This window comes from Oncorhynchus mykiss, chromosome 10 (genome assembly GCF_057628025.1).
Source record: "Oncorhynchus mykiss isolate SJ-2025 chromosome 10, ASM5762802v1, whole genome shotgun sequence".
Taxonomy (NCBI): domain Eukaryota; kingdom Metazoa; phylum Chordata; class Actinopteri; order Salmoniformes; family Salmonidae; genus Oncorhynchus; species Oncorhynchus mykiss.
In genome coordinates this window covers 82,618,009-82,640,911 of record NC_143031.1, presented here as the reverse complement: position 1 = coordinate 82,640,911, position 22,903 = coordinate 82,618,009, and the positions used below count along the sequence as shown (strand labels likewise).

At 36.0% G+C, this 22,903-nt stretch overlaps 2 protein-coding genes across 2 annotated transcripts in view; one reads left to right on the top strand and one right to left on the bottom strand.

The window, feature by feature from the left end:
* The window catches only part of LOC110516210 (mast/stem cell growth factor receptor kita), a 70,134-nt gene that overhangs the window by 27,750 nt on the left and 19,481 nt on the right, over positions 1-22,903 (top strand). The window contains exon 6 of the mRNA XM_090188129.1: positions 1-89. This exon is cut by the window's left edge and continues 101 nt beyond it. Within this exon, the coding sequence (XP_090044255.1) occupies positions 1-89 (89 nt within the window). The remainder of the gene's footprint in view (positions 90-22,903) is intronic.
* LOC110517676 (CD209 antigen-like protein 2) lies at positions 175-21,509 on the bottom strand. The gene is made up of 4 exons (XM_090188167.1): positions 21,303-21,509; positions 3,903-4,030; positions 3,630-3,718; positions 175-3,517 (listed from the first exon to the last, which is right to left on the bottom strand). The coding sequence occupies exons 1-4, from the start codon at positions 21,358-21,360 to the stop codon at positions 3,340-3,342; spliced, it is 453 nt and encodes a 150-aa protein (XP_090044293.1). The 5' UTR covers positions 21,361-21,509; the 3' UTR covers positions 175-3,339.

Sequence of the window (22,903 nt, the reverse complement as noted above, 5' to 3'; positions counted from 1 at the left end):
AGACCAGGCACTCTGTCCTGGGCTTACAACGGCAAGACCCTCCACAACACCACGGAGCACGTCATCACTGTCCAACGACACCGATACAGGTACTCTCCACAGACAGATACACGCTCTAGTCACATGGGACATCAGTGTGACGGTTCAGAGAGAAAATGTCTGTCCCCAGTGTAATATCTCATTCAATCATTTTATTTTAATAATTAAAGTGCAGACAATAATAATAATTTCACTTAAAAAATATGATGAACAACTTTTTGGGGATACTAAAAGAACAATACTTTAATTTGATTAAATCCACTATTTCAGCGTTACATCAAACAGTATTTAAAATACATCAAATGTACAATAAATAGGAAGATAAATATCTCTTGAAGAGCCACTCCACTTTTCAAACTCATGTTCATTATCTCATTATCGCCAACCAGCATCATGTTCATTATCTCATTATATCCAGTCGATCCCTGTTTACAGGGATAATTCTGGAAGGTTACAGAGTTAATTCTGGATGGTTACAGGGTTGATTCTGCATGGTTACAGGGTTAATTCTACATGGTTACAGGGTTAATTCTGCATGGTTACAGGGTTAATTCTGGATGGTTACAGGGTTGATTCTGCATGGTTACAGGGTTGATTCTGCATGGTTACAGGGTTAATTCTGGATGGTTACAGGGTTAATTCTGCATGGTTACAGGGTTAATTCTACATGGTTACAGGGTTAATTCTGCATGGTTACAGGGTTAATTCAGGATGGTTACAGGGTTAATTCTGCATGGTTACAGAGTTAATTCTGGATGGTTACATGGTTAATTCTGGATGGTTACAGGGTTAACTCCGTGTGGTTACAGGGTTAATTCTGCATGGTTACAGGGTTAATTCTGCATGGTTACAGGGTTAATTCTGCATGGTTACAGAGTTAATTCTGGATGGTTACATGGTTAATTCTGGATGGTTACAGGGTTAACTCCGTGTGGTTACAGGGTTAACTCCGCGTGGTTACAGGGTTAATTCCACATGGTTACAGGGTTAAAACAAAAGGGTTAGTTTAGGTATTCATTCTGAGTGGTTAAGGTCAGGGCTATGGTTTGGGGGGAAGGTTAGTTTAGGTATTCATTCTGAGTGGTTAAGGTCAGGGCTATGGTTTTGGGGGAAGGTTAGTTCAGGTATTCATTCTGAGTGGTTAAGGTCAGGGCTATGGTTTGGGGGAAGGTATTCATTCTGAGTGGTTAAGGTCAGGGCTATGGTTTGGGGGGAAGGTATTCATTCTGAGTGGTTAAGGTCAGGGCTATGGTTTGGGGGGAAGGTATTCATTCTGAGTGGTTAAGGTCAGGGCTATGTTTTGGGGGAAGGTATTCATTCTGAGTGGTTAAGGTCAGGGCTATGGTTTGGGGGGAAGGTTAGTTTAGGTATTCATTCTGAGTGGTTAAGGTCAGGGCTATGGTTTTGGGGGAAGGTATTCATTCTGAGTGGTTAAGGTCAGGGCTATGGCTTTAAACAAAATAAGCTTCCATCAAGTATTCTCTCGGCTTGTTGGATGGAGCGTTGTGAACTGCCGTGGTCCAGGGGTCTTAAGCAGCATGCTTGGTCTGACCACGCTTCGTCTTCGAGCGTCTTGAGTTTGTGCCAGTGCTCGGGAAATGTTTTCTTATGGTAAGTGGAGAGGAGAAGGCATATATCGACGTCCCAAGGACCTTTCCAGACGTCTGACATCCATCCAATGCGGTTTCTATTGACCAGTCTGTTTCAGCATAACACCAGTGTCTACATACTGTATGCTGTTTATAGTGACCAGTCTGTTTCAGCATAATACCAGTGTCTACATGCTGTTTATAGTGACCAGTCTGTTCCAGCATAATACCAGTGTCTACTTACTGTATGCTGTTTATAGTGACCAGTCTGTTTCAGCATAATACCAGTGTCTACTTACTGTATGCTGTTTATATTGACCAGTCTGTGAAAATGGCAGATTTAGTAAAGAATTAAAATAAAGGGTTTTTATTTACAGTATGAAAAAAATATAAAAAATAAAACTGGTATTATTTTATAATACCTCACATTCTCTTCTGTACAGGGGAAGGTAACCCTGTTCCTGGAATACAACAGGAACTAATAAAATATATCTTAGCCCTGTGATTGGCTAAATCCAACCCACCAGGGTTGCCTACCCTTGTAGCACAAATTACATTTCATTTCATTTGAACATCAATCAACATTGCAGTTTGTGTGCCAGATTTAGCCAGTTAGCTGAAGTCAATGGACAGATTTTTTTTTTATCAATGGTTGGTTTTTTTAAAATAAAAATTTTATGTAAACAAAAAACATTTAGTGAAACATTGTGTATAGATGGAGGCTGATGGTCCTTCACCTCTTTACCAATGACTTGAGAGAGGCTGATGGTCCTTCACCTCTTTACCAATGACTTGAGAGAGACTGATGGTCCTTCACCTCTTTACCAATGACTTGAGAGAGACTGACTGTCCTTCACCCCTTTACCAATGACTTGAGAGAGGCTGAAGGTGTGTGTGTGGTGTGGTGTGTGTGTGTGTGGTGTGTATGTATGGTGTGTGTGTGTGTATGTATGGTGTGTATGTATGGTGTGTGTACGGTGTGTGTAAGGTGTGTGTTCCTACCCTGCTGTGTGTGTACGGTGTGTGTGTGTGTATATGGTGTGTGTGTGTGTACAGTGTGTGTATGGTGTGTGTACGGTGTGTGTACGGTGTGTGTTCCTACCCTGCTGTATCCGCCCCCCGTCTAAACACAATGTTTTACTAAATGGTGTTTCTACGTGAAATTAATGTGAAATATTTATGTTTACTTTAAAACAAAAATGTTTTTATCAATCTGCCCATTGACTTCAGTTGAAAACTGGCTGGATAAAATGGAAAGCTTATTGACTGAAAGTGCTTTTGCGTATTGGAACAATGCAGGGGGGGTTTTCCTACCACAGAAAACTACCCTTTTAACTTGTCTTAATATTCGGTGCAGATGTGTATTTCAGGGTAAAAAACCCTCACCAACCTAACTGGAATGACTAACAGTTGCTTCTTGGAAAATGCAGTTGTTCCCTCCATTAAAAAGAAGTTGAAGCTAGCAGTTGTTCCCTCCATTAAAAAGAAGAAGAGTTGAAGCTAGCAGTTGTTCCCTCCATTAAAAAGAAGAAGAGTTGAAGCTAGCAGTTGTTCCCTCCATTAAAAAGAAGAAGAGTTGAAGCTAGCAGTTGTTCCCTCCATTAAAAAGAAGAAGAGTTGAAGCTAGCAGTTGTTCCCTCCATTAAAAAGAAGTTGAAGCTAGCAGTTGTTCCCTCCATTTTAAAAAGTCGAATCCTTTCAGAAGAACAAGTTAACGGTTTCTCTTGCTTACATTGTATTTGACATCCAGGTATTTTTCACAAATACAGTATTTTTGTGTCCCACATTGTCTCCCGGTTACTTCTTTCACTGCAGGTGTCTCGTATACCGTAAGCTTAGCACAGTCCTCTTCCTGAGCACCTTCTTCTGGCCCCGCACCTCTCTTCACCCTATGAGAACAAAAATACTGGCAATTATTATCAGAATCGTTCTGGATTTCTTCATGCCCTAAAAGGTTCAAATCTCCGTCATACTTTTCGATCGATGGTGAAATGTCTTTACCGTGTAGATATCTCCTTTGTGTTGTTGGGAGAAAAACCAATCCAGGCTACATCCAATTTCTTAGCACGGACCACTTCAAGGAGAAAGTCCTAGTGATGAACAATAACATAAATGGTAGAATCAGACTTATTTTCTCTTCTCCATATTTGGCCTCTTAGAATGTGATCTCTCTGACTGATGCTCAGTCACACACACACAGGCAAAACACACACACACACACACACACACAGGCAAAACACACACACACAGGCAAAACACACCGTACGTACACACCTCTTCATCTTTGCTGTTTATGGTCACCAGGTCCAATCCCTTCCGTTGGCAGTAAGGTCTGCTCTCACCCCAGGACTTGGTCTCAGTAGAGATGTAGTACAAACTGGAGTTGATATACTTCCACCCTTCTGGAGACAGATTAGATAGAGAGTAGAAGATTAGATAGAGATGTAGTACAAACTGGAGTTGATATACCTCCACCCTGGAGACAGATTAGATAGAGATGTAGTACAAACTGGAGTTGATATACCTCCACCCTTCTGGAGACAGATTAGATACAGAGTAGAAGATTAGATAGAGATGTAGTACAAACTGGAGTTGATATACCTCCACCCTTTTGGAGACAGATTAGATACAGAGTAGAAGATTAGATAGAGATGTAGTACAAACTGGAGTTGATATACCTCCAACCTTCTGGAGACAGATTAGATAGAGAGTAGAGAGTAGAAGACTTGTCACAAATATAGCAAAATAAACATGACAAAACATTTTTTTTTTTTTAATAAACAAGTGATCACGAAATACAATTACTATACTGCAGGTAACATCTGAATACACAGTAGTCATATAGTTATACTGTGGTCATATAGTTATACTGTAGTCATATAGTTATACTGTAGTCATATAGTTATACTGTAGTCATATAGTTATACTGTAGTCATATAGTTATACTGTAGTCATATAGTTATACTGTAGTCATATAGTTATACTGTAGTCATATAGTTATACTGTAGTCATATAGTTATACTGTAGTCATATAGTTATACTGTAGTTATAGTTATACTGTAGTCATATAGTTATACTGTAGTCATATAGTTATACTGCAGGTAACATGGTAATATACAGTAGTCATATAGTTATACTGTAGTCATATAGTTATACTGTAGTCATATAGTTATACTGCAGGTAACATGGTAATATACAGTAGTCATATAGTTATACAGTAGTCATATAGTTATACTGTAGTCATATAGTTATACTGCAGGTAACATGGTAATATACAGTAGTCATATAGTTATACTGTAGTCATATAGTTATACTGTAGTCATATAGTTATACTGCAGGTAACATGGTAATATACAGTAGTCATATAGTTATACTGTAGTCATATAGTTATACTGTAGTCATATAGTTATACTGCAGGTAACATGGTAATATACAGTAGTCATATAGTTATACTGTAGTCATATAGTTATACTGTAGTCATATAGTTATACTGTAGTCATATAGTTATACTGTAGTCATATAGTTATACTGTAGTCATATAGTTATACTGTAGTCATATAGTTATACTGTAGTCATATAGTTATAGTGTAGTCATATAGTTATACAGTAGTCATATAGTTATACTGTAGTCATATAGTTATACTGTAGTCATATAGTTATACTGTAGTCATATAGTTATACTGTAGTCATATAGTTATACTGTAGTCATATAGTTATACTGTAGTCATATAGTTATACTGTAGTCATATAGTTATACTGTAGTCATATAGTTATACTGTAGTCATATAGTTATACTGCAGGTAACATGGTAATATACAGTAGTCATATAGTTATACTGTAGTCATATAGTTATACTGTAGTCATATAGTTATACTGTAGTCATATAGTTATACTGTAGTCATATAGTTATACTGTAGTCATATAGTTATACTGTAGTCATATAGTTATACTGTAGTCATATAGTTATACTGTAGTCATATAGTTATAGTGTAGTCATATAGTTATACTGTAGTCATATAGTTATACAGTAGTCATATAGTTATACTGTAGTCATATAGTTATACTGCAGGTAACATGTTAATATACAGTAGTCATATAGTTATACAGTAGTCATATAGTTATACTGTAGTCATATAGTTATACTGTAGTCATATAGTTATACTGTAGTCATATAGTTATACTGTAGTCATATAGTTATACTGTAGTTATATAGTTATACTGCAGTCATATAGTTATACTGTAGTCATATAGTTATAGTGTAGTCATATAGTTATACTGTAGTCATATAGTTATACTGTAGTCATATAGTTATACTGTAGTTATATAGTTATACTGTAGTCATATAGTTATACAGTAGTCATATAGTTATACAGTAGTTATATAGTTATACTGTAGTCATATAGTTATACTGTAGTCATAGTTATACTGTAGTCATATAGTTATACTGTAGTCATATAGTTATACTGTAGTCATATAGTTATACTGTAGTCATATAGTTATACTGTAGTCATATAGTTATACAGTAGTCATATAGTTATACTGTAGTCATATAGTTATACTGTAGTCATATAGTTATACTGTAGTCATATAGTTATACTGTAGTCATATAGTTATACTGTAGTCATATAGTTATACTGTAGTCATATAGTTATACTGTAGTCATATAGTTATACTGTAGTCATATAGTTATACTGTAGTCATATAGTTATACTGTAGTCATATAGTTATACTGTAGTCATATAGTTATACTGTAGTCATATAGTTATACTGTAGTCATATAGTTATACTGCAGGTAACATGGTAATATACAGTAGTCATATAGTTATACTGTAGTCATATAGTTATACTGTAGTCATATAGTTATACTGTAGTCATATAGTTATACTGTAGTCATATAGTTATACTGTAGTCATATAGTTATACTGCAGTCATATAGTTATACTGTAGTCATATAGTTATACTGTAGTCATATAGTTCTACTGTAGTCATATAGTTATACTGTAGTCATATAGTTATACTGTAGTCATATAGTTATACTGTAGTCATATAGTTATACTGTAGTCATATAGTTATACTGTAGTCATATAGTTATACTGTAGTTATATAGTTATACTGCAGTCATATAGTTATACTGTAGTCATATAGTTATAGTGTAGTCATATAGTTATACTGTAGTCATATAGTTATACTGTAGTCATATAGTTATACTGTAGTTATATAGTTATACTGTAGTCATATAGTTATACAGTAGTCATATAGTTATACTGTAGTCATATAGTTATACTGTAGTCATATAGTTATACTGCAGGTAACATGTTAATATACTGTAGTCATATAGTTATACTGTAGTCATATAGTTATACTGTAGTCATATAGTTATACTGTAGTCATATAGTTATACTGTAGTTATATAGTTATACTGTAGTCATATAGTTATACTGTAGTCATATAGTTATACTGTAGTCATATAGTTATACTGTAGTCATATAGTTATACTGTAGTCATATAGTTATAGTGTAGTCATATAGTTATACTGTAGTCATATAGTTATACTGCAGGTAACATGTTAATATACTGTAGTCATATAGTTATACTGTAGTCATATAGTTATACTGTAGTTATATAGTTATACTGTAGTCATATAGTTATACTGTAGTCATATAGTTATACTGTAGTCATATAGTTATACTGTAGGTAACATGGTAATATACAGTAGTTATATAGTTATACTGTAGTCATATAGTTATACTGTAGTCATATAGTTATACTGTAGTCATATAGTTATACTGTAGTCATATAGTTATACTGTAGTTATATAGTTATACTGTAGTCATATAGTTATACTGTAGTCATATAGTTATACTGTAGTCATATAGTTATACAGTAGTTATATAGTTATACTGCAGGTAACATGTTAATATACAGTAGTCATATAGTTATACAGTAGTTATATAGTTATACTGTAGTCATATAGTTATACTGTAGTCATATAGTTATACAGTAGTCATATAGTTATACAGTAGTTATATAGTTATACTGCAGGTAACATGTTAATATACAGTAGTCATATAGTTATACAGTAGTTATATAGTTATACTGTAGTCATATAGTTATACTGTAGTCATATAGTTATACTGTAGTCATATAGTTATACTGTAGTCATATAGTTATACAGTAGTTATATAGTTATACTGCAGGTAACATGTTAATATACAGTAGTCATATAGTTATACAGTAGTTATATAGTTATACTGCAGGTAACATGTTAATATACAGTAGTCATATAGTTATACAGTAGTCATATAGTTATACTGTAGTCATATAGTTATACTGTAGTCATATAGTTATACTGTAGTCATATAGTTATACTGCAGTCATATAGTTATACTGTAGTCATATAGTTATACTGTAGTTATATAGTTATACTGTAGTCATATAGTTATACTGTAGTTATATAGTTATACTGTAGTTATATAGTTATACTGTAGTCATATAGTTATACTGTAGTCATATAGTTATACTGTAGTCATATAGTTATACTGTAGTCATATAGTTATACAGTAGTTATATAGTTATACTGTAGTTATATAGTTATACTGTAGTCATATAGTTATACTGTAGTCATATAGTTATACTGTAGTTATATAGTTATACTGTAGTCATATAGTTATACTGTAGTCATATAGTTATACTGTAGTCATATAGTTATACAGTAGTTATATAGTTATACTGCAGGTAACATGTTAATATACAGTAGTCATATAGTTATACAGTAGTTATATAGTTATACTGTAGTTATATAGTTATACTGTAGTCATATAGTTATACTGTAGTCATATAGTTATACAGTAGTTATATAGTTATACTGTAGTCATATAGTTATACTGTAGTCATATAGTTATACTGTAGTCATATAGTTATACTGTAGTCATATAGTTATACAGTAGTTATATAGTTATACTGTAGTTATATAGTTATACTGTAGTCATATAGTTATACTGTAGTCATATAGTTATACTGTAGTCATATAGTTATACTGTAGTCATATAGTTATACTGTAGTCATATAGTTATACTGTAGTCATATAGTTATACTGTAGTCATATAGTTATACTGTAGTCATATAGTTATACTGTAGTCATATAGTTATACTGTAGTCATATAGTTATAGTGTAGTCATATAGTTATACAGTAGTCATATAGTTATACTGTAGTCATATAGTTATACTGTAGTCATATAGTTATACTGTAGTCATATAGTTATACTGTAGTCATATAGTTATACTGTAGTCATATAGTTATACTGTAGTCATATAGTTATACTGTAGTCATATAGTTATACTGTAGTCATATAGTTATACTGTAGTCATATAGTTATACTGTAGTCATATAGTTATACTGCAGGTAACATGGTAATATACAGTAGTCATATAGTTATACTGTAGTCATATAGTTATACTGTAGTCATATAGTTATACTGTAGTCATATAGTTACACTGTAGTCATATAGTTATACTGTAGTCATATAGTTATACTGTAGTCATATAGTTATACTGTAGTCATATAGTTATACTGTAGTCATATAGTTATAGTGTAGTCATATAGTTATACTGTAGTCATATAGTTATACAGTAGTCATATAGTTATACTGTAGTCATATAGTTATACTGCAGGTAACATGTTAATATACAGTAGTCATATAGTTATACAGTAGTCATATAGTTATACTGTAGTCATATAGTTATACTGTAGTCATATAGTTATACTGTAGTCATATAGTTATACTGTAGTCATATAGTTATACTGTAGTTATATAGTTATACTGTAGTCATATAGTTATACTGTAGTCATATAGTTATACTGTAGTCATATAGTTATACTGTAGTCATATAGTTATACAGTAGTTATATAGTTATACTGTAGTTATATAGTTATACTGTAGTCATATAGTTATACTGTAGTCATATAGTTATACTGTAGTTATATAGTTATACTGTAGTCATATAGTTATACTGTAGTCATATAGTTATACTGTAGTCATATAGTTATACTGTAGTCATATAGTTATACAGTAGTTATATAGTTATACTGCAGGTAACATGTTAATATACAGTAGTCATATAGTTATACAGTAGTTATATAGTTATACTGCAGGTAACATGGTAATATACTGTAGTCATATAGTTATACTGTAGTCATATAGTTATACAGTAGTCATATAGTTATACTGTAGTCATATAGTTATACTGTAGTCATATAGTTATACTGTAGTCATATAGTTATACAGTAGTTATATAGTTATACTGCAGGTAACATGGTAATATACAGTAGTCATATAGTTATACTGTAGTCATATAGTTATACTGTAGTCATATAGTTATACAGTAGTCATATAGTTATACTGTAGTCATATAGTTATACTGTAGTTATATAGTTATACTGTAGTCATATAGTTATACTGTAGTTATATAGTTATACTGTAGTCATATAGTTATACAGTAGTCATATAGTTATACTGTAGTTATATAGTTATACTGTAGTCATATAGTTATACTGCAGTCATATAGTTATACTGTAGTCATATAGTTATACTGTAGTCATATAGTTATACTGTAGTCATATAGTTATACTGTAGTCATATAGTTATACTGTAGTCATATAGTTATACTGCAGTCATATAGTTATACTGTAGTCATATAGTTATACTGCAGTCATATAGTTATACTGTAGTCATATAGTTATACTGCAGGTAACATGGTAATATACAGTAGTCATATAGTTATACTGTAGTCATATAGTTATACTGCAGGTAACATGGTAATATACAGTAGTCATATAGTTATACTGTAGTCATATAGTTACACTGCAGGTAACATGGTAATATACAGTAGTCATATAGTTATACTGTAGTCATATAGTTACACTGCAGGTAACATGGTAATATACAGTAGTCATATAGTTATACTGTAGTCATATAGTTATACTGTAGTCATATAGTTCTACTGTAGTCATATAGTTATACTGTAGTCATATAGTTATACTGCAGTCATATAGTTATACTGTAGTCATATAGTTATACTGTAGTCATATAGTTATACTGTAGTTATATAGTTATACTGTAGTCATATAGTTATACTGTAGTCATATAGTTATACTGCAGTCATATAGTTATACTGTAGTCATATAGTTATACTGCAGGTAACATGGTAATATACAGTAGTCATATAGTTATACTGTAGTCATATAGTTATACTGCAGTCATATAGTTATACTGTAGTCATATAGTTATACTGTAGTCATATAGTTCTACTGTAGTGATATAGTTATACTGTAGTCATATAGTTATACTGCAGGTAACATGGTAATATACAGTAGTCATATAGTTATACTGTAGTCATATAGTTATACTGTAGTCATATAGTTCTACTGTAGTCATATAGTTATACTGTAGTGATATAGTTATACTGTAGTCATATAGTTATACTGTAGTCATATAGTTATAGTGTAGTCATATAGTTATACTGTAGTCATATAGTTATACTGTAGTCATATAGTTCTACTGTAGTCATATAGTTATACTGTAGTGATATAGTTATACTGTAGTCATATAGTTATACTGTAGTCATATAGTTATACTGTAGTCATATAGTTATAGTGTAGTCATATAGTTATACTGCAGGTAACATGGTAATATACAGTAGTCATATAGTTATACTGTAGTCATATAGTTATACTGTAGTCATATAGTTATACTGTAGTCATATAGTTATACTGTAGTCATATAGTTATAGTGTAGTCATATAGTTATACTGCAGGTAACATGGTAATATACAGTAGTCATATAGTTATACTGTAGTCATATAGTTATACTGCAGTCATATAGTTATACTGTAGTCATATAGTTATACTGCAGGTAACATGGTAATATACAGTAGTCATATAGTTATACTGTAGTCATATAGTTATACTGTAGTCATATAGTTCTACTGTAGTCATATAGTTATAGTGTAGTCATATAGTTATACTGTAGTCATATAGTTATACTGTAGTCATATAGTTCTACTGTAGTCATATAGTTATACTGTAGTCATATAGTTATACTGTAGTCATATAGTTATACTGTAGTCATATAGTTATACTGTAGTCATATAGTTATACTGTAGTCATATAGTTATACTGTAGTCATATAGTTATAGTGTAGTCATATAGTTATACTGTAGTCATATAGTTATACTGTAGTCATATAGTTATACTGTAGTCATATAGTTATACTGCAGTCATATAGTTATACTGTAGTCATATAGTTATACTGCAGTCATATAGTTATACTGCAGTCATATAGTTATACTGTAGTCATATAGTTATACTGCAGGTAACATGGTAATATACAGTAGTCATATAGTTATACTGTAGTCATATAGTTATACTGCAGTCATATAGTTATACTGCAGTCATATAGTTATACTGCAGTCATATAGTTATACTGTAGTCATATAGTTATACTGCAGGTAACATGTTAATATACAGTAGTCATATAGTTATAGTGTAGTCATATAGTTACACTGTAGTCATATAGTTATACTGCAGGTAACATGGTAATATACAGTAGTCATATAGTTATACTGCAGTCATATAGTTATACTGCAGTCATATAGTTATACTGTAGTCATATAGTTATACTGCAGGTAACATGGTAATATACAGTAGTTATATAGTTATACTGTAGTCATATAGTTATACTGTAGTCATATAGTTATACTGTAGTCATATAGTTATACTGCAGTCATATAGTTATACTGCAGTCATATAGTTATACTGTAGTCATATAGTTATACTGCAGGTAACATGTTAATATACAGTAGTCATATAGTTATAGTGTAGTCATATAGTTACACTGTAGTCATATAGTTATACTGTAGTCATATAGTTATACTGTAGTCATGTAGTTATACTGTAGTCATATAGTTATACTGCAGGTAACATGTTAATATACTGTAGTCATATAGTTATACTGTAGTCATATAGTTATACTGTAGTCATATAGTTATACTGCAGGTAACATGGTAATATACAGTAGTTATATAGTTATACTGTAGTCATATAGTTATACTGTAGTCATATAGTTATACTGTAGTCATATAGTTATACTGTAGTCATGTAGTTATACTGTAGTCATGTAGTTATACTGTAGTCATGTAGTTATACTGTAGTCATATAGTTATACTGTAGGTAACATGGTAATATACTGTAGTCATATAGTTATACTGTAGTCATATAGTTCTACTGTAGTCATATAGTTCTACTGTAGTCATATAGTTATACTGTAGTCATATAGTTATACTGTAGTCATATAGTTATACTGTAGTCATATAGTTATACTGTAGTCATATAGTTATACTGTAGTCATATAGTTATAGTGTAGTCATATAGTTATACTGTAGTCATATAGTTCTACTGTAGTCATATAGTTATACTGTAGTCATATAGTTATACTGCAGGTAACATGTTAATATACTGTAGTCATATAGTTATACTGCAGGTAACATGGTAATATACTGTAGTCATATAGTTATACTGTAGTCATATAGTTATACTGCAGGTAACATGTTAATATACAGTAGTTATATAGTTATACTGCAGGTAACATGGTAATATACTGTAGTCATATAGTTATACTGTAGTCATAGTTCTACTGTAGTCATATAGTTATACTGTAGTCATATAGTTATACTGCAGGTAACATGTTAATATACTGTAGTCATATAGTTATACTGCAGGTAACATGGTAATATACTGTAGTCATATAGTTATACTGTAGTCATATAGTTATACTGTAGTCATATAGTTATACTGCAGGTAACATGTTAATATACAGTAGTTATATAGTTATACTGCAGGTAACATGGTAATATACTGTAGTCATATAGTTATACTGTAGTCATATAGTTATACTGTAGTCATATAGTTATAGTGTAGTCATATAGTTATAGTGTAGTCATATAGTTATAGTGTAGTCATATAGTTATACTGCAGGTAACATGTTAATATACTGTAGTCATATAGTTATACTGCAGGTAACATGGTAATATACTGTAGTCATATAGTTATACTGTAGTCATATAGTTATACAGTAGTCATATAGTTATACTGCAGGTAACATGGTAATATACAGTAGTCATATATACTTATACTGCAGGTAACATGTTAATATACAGTAGTTATATAGTTATACTGTAGTCATATAGTTATACTGTAGTCATATAGTTATACAGTAGTCATATAGTTATACTGCAGGTAACATGGTAATATACAGTAGTCATATAGTTATACTGTAGTCATATAGTTATACTGTAGTCATATAGTTATACTGTAGTCATATAGTTATACTGTAGTCATATAGTTATACTGTAGTCATGTAGTTATACTGTAGTCATATAGTTATACTGTAGTCATATAGTTATACTGTAGTCATATAGTTATACTGTAGTCATGTAGTTATACTGTAGTCATATAGTTATACTGTAGGTAACATGGTAATATACTGTAGTCATATAGTTATACTGTAGTCATATAGTTCTACTGTAGTCATATAGTTCTACTGTAGTCATATAGTTCTACTGTAGTCATATAGTTCTACTGTAGTCATATAGTTCTACTGTAGTCATATAGTTATACTGTAGTCATATAGTTATACTGTAGTCATATAGTTATACTGTAGTCATATAGTTATACTGTAGTCATATAGTTATACTGTAGTCATATAGTTCTACTGTAGTCATATAGTTATACTGTAGTCATATAGTTATACTGCAGGTAACATGTTAATATACTGTAGTCATATAGTTATACTGCAGGTAACATGGTAATATACTGTAGTCATATAGTTATACTGTAGTCATATAGTTATACTGTAGTCATATAGTTATACTGCAGGTAACATGTTAATATACAGTAGTTATATAGTTATACTGCAGGTAACATGGTAATATACTGTAGTCATATAGTTATACTGTAGTCATAGTTCTACTGTAGTCATATAGTTATACTGTAGTCATATAGTTATACTGCAGGTAACATGTTAATATACTGTAGTCATATAGTTATACTGCAGGTAACATGGTAATATACTGTAGTCATATAGTTATACTGTAGTCATATAGTTATACTGTAGTCATATAGTTATACTGCAGGTAACATGTTAATATACAGTAGTTATATAGTTATACTGCAGGTAACATGGTAATATACTGTAGTCATATAGTTATACTGTAGTCATATAGTTATACTGTAGTCATATAGTTATAGTGTAGTCATATAGTTATAGTGTAGTCATATAGTTATAGTGTAGTCATATAGTTATACTGCAGGTAACATGTTAATATACTGTAGTCATATAGTTATACTGCAGGTAACATGGTAATATACTGTAGTCATATAGTTATACTGTAGTCATATAGTTATACAGTAGTCATATAGTTATACTGCAGGTAACATGGTAATATACAGTAGTCATATATACTTATACTGCAGGTAACATGTTAATATACAGTAGTTATATAGTTATACTGTAGTCATATAGTTATACTGTAGTCATATAGTTATACAGTAGTCATATAGTTATACTGCAGGTAACATGGTAATATACAGTAGTCATATAGTTATACTGTAGTCATATAGTTATACTGTAGTCATATAGTTATACTGTAGTCATATAGTTATACTGCAGGTAACATGTTAATATACAGTAGTTATATAGTATACTGTAGTCATAGTTATACAGTAGTTATATAGTTGTACTGCAGGTAACATGGTAATATACAGTAGTCATATAGTTATACTGTAGTTATATAGTTATAGTGTAGTCATATAGTTATACTGCAGGTAACATGGTAATATACAGTAGTCATATAGTTATACTGTAGTTATATAGTTATAGTGTAGTTATATAGTTGTACTGCAGGTAACATGGTAATATACAGTAGTCATATAGTTATACTGTAGTTATATAGTTATAGTGTAGTCATATAGTTATACTGCAGGTAACATGGTAATATACAGTAGTCATATAGTTATACTGTAGTCATATAGTTATACTGCAGGTAACATGGTAATATACTGTAGTCATATAGTTATACTGTAGTCATATAGTTATACTGTAGTCATATAGTTATACTGTAGTTATATAGTTATACTGTAGTCATATAGTTATACTGCAGGTAACATGGTAATATACTGTAGTCATATAGTTATAGTGTAGTCATATAGTTATACTGTAGTCATATAGTTATACTGCAGGTAACATGGTAATATACTGTAGTCATATAGTTATAGTGTAGTCATATAGTTATACTGTAGTCATATAGTTATACTGCAGGTAACATGGTAATATACTGTAGTCATATAGTTATAGTGTAGTCATATAGTTATACTGTAGTCATATAGTTATACTGCAGGTAACATGGTAATATACTGTAGTCATATAGTTATACTGTAGTCATATAGTTATACTGCAGGTAACATGTTAATATACTGTAGTCATATATTTATACTGCAGGTAACATGGTAATATACTGTAGTCATATAGTTATACTGTAGTCATATAGTTATACTGCAGGTAACATGGTAATATACTGCAGTCATATAGTTCAAGTTCATGTGATTACGATCATAGTGATCAATGAAGGCACAATTTTTTTCTGAAATACAATACTTGACAAACTATCGACGAAGGAGAGATGGTTTTGTGGTAGGGTGTTTAGGTGTGGTAGGGTGTTTAGGTGTGGTAGGGTGTTTAGGTGTGGTAGGGTGTTTAGGTGTGGTAGGGTGTTTAGGTGTGGTAGGGTGTTTAGGTGTGGTAGGAGGTTTAGGTGTGGTAGGAGGTTTAGGTGTGGTAGGAGGTTTAGGTGTGGTAGGGTGTTTAGGTGTGGTAGGATGTTTAGGTGTGGTAGGAGGTTTAGGTGTGGTAGGATGTTTAGGTGTGGTAGGAGGTTTAGGTGTGGTAGGAGGTTTAGGTGTGGTAGGAGGTTTAGGTGTGGTAGGAGGTTTAGGTGTGGTAGGAGGTTTAGGTGTGGTAGGGTGTTTAGGTGTGGTAGGGTGTTTAGGTGTGGTAGGGTGTTTAGGTGTGGTTAGGTGTGGTAGGGTGTTTAGGTGTGGTAGGAGGTTTAGGTGTGGTAGGAGGTTTAGGTGTGGTAGGAGGTTTAGGTGTGGTAGGGTGTTTAGGTGTGGTAGGGTGTTTAGGTGTGGTAGGGTGTTTAGGTGTGGTAGGGTGTTTAGGTGTGGTAGGGTGTTTAGGTGTGGTAGGGTGTTTAGGTGTGTTTAGGTGTGGTAGGGTGTTTAGGTGTGGTAGGGTGTTTAGGTGTGGTAAGGTGTTTAGGTGTGGTAGGAGGTTTAGGTGTGGTAGAAGGTTTAGGTGTGGTAGAAGGTTTAGGTGTGGTAGGGGGTTTAGGTGTGGTAGGGTGTTTAGGTGTGGTAGGGTGTTTAGGTGTGGTAGGGTGTTTAGGTGTGGTAGGGTGTTTAGGTGTGGTAGGGTGTTTAGGTGTGGTAGGGTGTTTAGGTGTGGTAGGGTGTTTAGGTGTGGTAGGGTGTTTAGGTGTGGTAGGGTGTTTAGGTGTGGTAGGGTGTTTAGGTGTGGTTGGGTGTTTAGGTGTGGTTGGGTGTTTAGGTGTGGTTAGGTGTGGTAGGGTGTTTAGGTGTGGTAGGAGGTTTAGGTGTGGTAGGAGGTTTAGGTGTGGTAGGGTGTTTAGGTGTGGTAGGGTGTTTAGGTGTGGTAGGGTGTTTAGGTGTGGTAGGGTGTTTAGGTGTGGTAGGGTGTTTAGGTGTGGTAGGGTGTTTAGGTGTGGTGGGGTGTTTAGGTGTGGTAGGAGGTTTAGGTGTGGTAGGGTGTTTAGGTGTGGTAGGGTGTTTAGGTGTGGTGTGGTAGGAGGTTTAGGTGTGGTAGGGTGTTTAGGTGTGGTAGGGTGTTTAGGTGTGGTAGGGTGTTTAGGTGTGGTAGGGTGTTTAGGTGTGGTAGGGTGTTTAGGTGTGGTGGGGTGTTTAGGTGTGGTGGGGTGTTTAGGTGTGGTGGGGTGTTTAGGTGTGGTAGGGTGTTTAGGTGTGGTAGGGTGTTTAGGTGTGGTGGGGTGTTTAGGTGTGGTAGAGTGTTTAGGTGTGGTGGGGTGTTTAGGTGTGGTGGGGTGTTTAGGTGTGGTGGGGTGTTTAGGTGTGGTGGGGTGTTTAGGTGTGGTGGGGTGTTTAGGTGTGGTGGGGTGTTTAGGTGTGGTGGGGTGTTTAGGTGTGGTGGGGTGTTTAGGTGTGGTTAGGTGTGGTAGGGTGTTTAGGTGTGGTAGGGTGTTTAGGTGTGGTAGGAGGTTTAGGTGTGGTAGGAGGTTTAGGTGTGGTAGGGTGTTTAGGTGTGGTAGGGTGTTTAGGTGTGGTAGGAGATTTAGGTGTGGTAGGAGGTTTAGGTGTGGTAGGAGGTTTAGGTGTGGCAGGATGTTTAGGTGTGGCAGGGTGTTTAGGTGTGGTAGGGTGTGGTAGGGTGTTTAGGTGTGGTAGGGTGTTTAGTTGTGGTAGGGTGTTTAGTTGTGGTAGGGTGTTTAGTTGTGGTAGGGTGTTTAGTTGTGGTAGGGTGTTTAGTTGTGGTAGGGTGTTTAGTTGTGGTAGGGTGTTTAGTTGTGGTAGGGTGTTTAGTTGTGGTAGGGTGTTTAGGTGTGGTAGGAGATTTAGGTGTGGTAGGAGGTTTAGGTGTGGCAGGGTGTTTAGGTGTGGCAGGGTGTTTAGGTGTGGCAGGGTGTTTAGGTGTGGTAGGGTGTTTAGGTGTGGCAGGGTGTTTAGGTGTGGTAGGGTGTGGTAGGGTGTTTAGGTGTGGTAGGGTGTTTAGTTGTGGTAGGGTGTTTAGTTGTGGTAGGGTGTTTAGTTGTGGTAGGGTGTTTAGTTGTGGTAGGAGGTTTAGGTGTGGTAGGGTGTTTAGGTGTGGTAGGGTGTTTAGGTGTGGTAGGGTGTTTAGGTGTGGTAGGAGGTTTAGGTGTGGTAGGAGGTTTAGGTGTGGTAGGAGGTTTAGGTGTGGTAGGGCGTTTAGGTGTGGTAGGGCGTTTAGGTGTGGTGTGGTGTTTAGGTGTGGTGGGGTGTTTAGGTGTGGTAGGAGGTTTAGGTGTGGTAGGGTGTTTAGGTGTGGTAGGGTGTTTAGGTGTGGTAGGGTGTTTAGGTGTGGTGTGGTAGGAGGTTTAGGTGTGGTAGGGTGTTTAGGTGTGGTAGGGTGTTTAGGTGTGGTAGGGTGTGTAGGTGTGGTGGGGTGTTTAGGTGTGGTAGGAGATTTAGGTGTGGTAGGGTGTGGTAGGGTGTTTAGGTGTGGTAGGGTGTTTAGGTGTGGTAGGGTGTTTAGGTGTGGTAGGGTGTTTAGGTGTGGTAGGGTGTTTAGGTGTGGTAGGAGGTTTAGGTGTGGTAGGGTGTTTAGGTGTGGTAGGGTGTTTAGGTGTGGTAGAGTGTTTAGGTGTGGTTAGGTGTGGTAGGGTGTTTAGGTGTGGTAGGGTGTTTAGGTGTGGTGGGGTGTTTAGGTGTGGTGGGGTGTTTAGGTGTGGTGGGGTGTTTAGGTGTGGTGGGGTGTTTAGGTGTGGTAGGGTGTTTAGGTGTGGTAGGGTGTTTAGGTGTGGTGTGGTAGGAGGTTTAGGTGTGGTAGGGTGTTTAGGTGTGGTAGGGTGTTTAGGTGTGGTAGGGTGTTTAGGTGTGGTGGGGTGTTTAGGTGTGGTGGGGTGTTTAGGTGTGGTGGGGTGTTTAGGTGTGGTGGGGTGTTTAGGTGTGGTAGGGTGTTTAGGTGTGGTAGGGTGTTTAGGTGTGGTAGGGTGTTTAGGTGTGGTAGGGTGTTTAGGTGTGGTGTGGTAGGAGGTTTAGGTGTGGTAGGGTGTTTAGGTGTGGTAGGGTGTTTAGGTGTGGTAGGGTGTTTAGGTGTGGTGGGGTGTTTAGGTGTGGTGGGGTGTTTAGGTGTGGTGGGGTGTTTAGGTGTGGTGGGGTGTTTAGGTGTGGTGGGGTGTTTAGGTGTGGTGGGGTGTTTAGGTGTTGTAGGGTGTTTAGGTGTGGTAGGATGTTTAGTTGTGGTAGGAGGTTTAGGTGTGGTAGGGTGTTTATGTGTGGTAGGGTGTTTAGGTGTGGTGGGGTGTTTAGGTGTGGTGGTGTGGTTAGGTGTGGTAGGGTGTTTAGGTGTGGTAGGGTGTTTAGGTGTGGTAGGGTGTTTAGGTGTGGTAGGGTGTTTAGGTGTGGTAGGGTGTTTAGGTGTGGTAGGGTGTTTAGGTGTGGTAGGGTGTTTAGGTGTGGTAGGGTGTTTAGGTGTGGTAGGGTGTTTAGGTGTGGTAGAGTGTTTAGGTGTGGTAGGGTGTTTAGGTGTGGTAGGGTGTTTAGGTGTGGTAGGGTGTTTAGGTGTGGTAGGGTGTTTAGGTGTGGTAGGAGATTTAGGTGTGGTAGGAGGTTTAGGTGTGGTAGGAGGTTTAGGTGTGGCAGGAGGTTTAGGTGTGGCAGGGTGTTTAGGTGTGGTAGGGTGTGGTAGGGTGTTTAGGTGTGGTAGGGTGTTTAGTTGTGGTAGGGTGTTTAGTTGTGGTAGGGTGTTTAGTTGTGGTAGGAGGTTTAGGTGTGGTAGGGTGTTTAGGTGTGGTAGGGTGTTTAGGTGTGGTAGGGTGTTTAGGTGTGGTAGGAGGTTTAGGTGTGGTAGGGTGTTTAGGTGTGGTAGGGTGTTTAGGTGTGGTAGGGTGTTTAGGTGTGGTAGGAGGTTTAGGTGTGGTAGGAGGTTTAGGTGTGGTAGGGCGTTTAGGTGTGGTAGGAGGTTTAGGTGTGGCAGGGTGTTTAGGTGTGGTAGGGTGTGGTAGGGTGTTTAGGTGTGGTAGGGTGTTTAGTTGTGGTAGGGTGTTTAGTTGTGGTAGGGTGTTTAGTTGTGGTAGGAGGTTTAGGTGTGGTAGGGTGTTTAGGTGTGGTAGGGTGTTTAGGTGTGGTAGGAGGTTTAGGTGTGGTAGGAGGTTTAGGTGTGGTAGGGCGTTTAGGTGTGGTAGGGCGTTTAGGTGTGGTAGGGTGTTTAGGTGTGGTAGGGTGTTTAGGTGTGGTGTGGTAGGAGGTTTAGGTGTGGTAGGGTGTTTAGGTGTGGTAGGGTGTTTAGGTGTGGTAGGGTGTTTAGGTGTGGTAGGGTGTTTAGGTGTGGTAGGGTGTTTAGGTGTGGTGGGGTGTTTAGGTGTGGTGGTGTGTTTAGGTGTGGTGGGGTGTTTAGGTGTGGTGGGGTGTTTAGGTGTGGTGGGGTGTTTAGGTGTGGTGGGGTGTTTAGGTGTGGTAGGATGTTTAGGTGTGGTAGGGTGTTTAGGTGTGGTAGGGTGTTTAGGTGTGGTAGGGTGTTTAGGTGTGGTAGGGTGTTTAGGTGTGGTGTGGTAGGATGTTTAGGTGTGGTAGGGTGTTTAGGTGTGGTAGGGTGTTTAGGTGTGGTAGGATGTTTAGGTGTGGTAGGGTGTTTAGGTGTGGTAGGAGGTTTAGGTGTGGTAGGAGGTTTAGGTGTGGTAGGAGATTTAGGTGTGGTAGGAGATTTAGGTGTGGTAGGAGATTTAGGTGTGGTAGGAGGTTTAGGTGTGGTAGGAGGTTTAGGTGTGGTAGGAGATTTAGGTGTGGTAGGAGGTGTAGGTGTGGTGCTGCGAAATAAGAGATGCACAAATACTGAAAGAGCTGAACTTACCCTGCTTTAAAATCATATTTAGAAGAACGCTGTAGTCCTCTGATTTCAGAGACTTCATCTCTTCCCTCTCTGCCGCAGAGGTTTCAATATTTGACTGCGGCCTCTGTGCAATTTGATCGTTTTTCTGGGCAAACAGACTTATGACAGCCACAGTACACCCCACTACTACCACACACAGCAGTAGTATGTAGTGTCTTCTTAAGCATTCGGAACCTGAGGTGGACACACAAACACACAATTGATTGTTTCAATGCATGTAGTAGTAATGTTGAAAGTTGAAGTGAAGATTAAATTCAACTGTTGGAGAACAGTTTTTGTTGTTGTTTCTAAGCCTCGGGGACCAAACACAATCAGGAATAGAAAAAAGAAACATGATGTGATTGGTTAAGTGAGTTGGGGAAATCTGACCAATAACGTGTTATATAAATCATACGTATTACTTTGTACTAACCAATGCAATATGTACACATGGTTTCAACGAGGGAATTCGATTAAGCTGCCCCGGGTTAAACCGGGCCATGGCCCGTAAAGGTGACGGACGAAGCCGTCTGCGGGAGGCGTGCCCCGCTCAAATCGAACGGTAATCTTCGACGCTCAGTCATAATGTCAACAATGAAGCCTGGTGCAGCGTTCAGAAACATACTTCGTCTATTGTCCTTAATATGTGTTGAAAAAAATGAGCGTGCTCGCTTGTTACCCCGGTGGTTGTTACCGTTGCTAAATCCTCCATGCAACTAGCGTCCCTTATGGGAAATTTCCTTTCGTAGGACAGCCGGAGGACAAAGCCATTCATATTTATGAGTTTAGGGGCAGATGTGTAACGTCACACTTGATGCGCTGCCGAGCCGTCTGTTTCGCTTGCTCGCCGGCATGAGCGGTAAGCACCGAACAACTTGGGAATTCCAGCTTCAGGTTAATTAACTGGCAAATAAATCAAAAAGCCTCACCAACTAGCTACCAATCTATTTCAGTTTCACGATCCAAGCATTCATAAAACGAGTCCACTAGTTGTTTATTTTTTACAGTTACACAAACTGGCTGTTGCTTGTCAACCCAAACATCATTCTAAATCAACCCAAACATATCAACAACGTATAGGGTTATACTATAGTAGCCAGGAAGTCGTTTTGGGGTGAAGGGGGACTGAGATGTAATTGTTAAAATAGTTTTGCCCTTCACTACAGAGGGCTATATCGGTCCACTAATACAGGACTAGTAAAGGCCCAGTGCACTACTTTTTTTGGGGGAAAATATTTTTTTTAATCGTTTTTTTATATTTTATTATGATTTTTCAGGTGTCGTTTCAGCACCCCTACTTCCCGCGGTTATGGGATATTCCAAGTTTCAACGTGACCTTTAATTAGTGTTAGTTTAAACAGCGCAAATATGCGCAAATATGTGCCCCTTGTTCTATTGATTTCAGCGTGATATCGATGGAAGTGATTAACAAAAAAACAGTGTTGCATTGCACTAACCACGTTGGCCACCCACTTGAATCTAAATGCAACACTTCAAAATGGATCTAGCTGTCTTCTCCAAATTGTCCTCTAACACATTATTCCCAGGATCCGTTTGGTTTTTGGAGCTGTTTTATTTTTAAT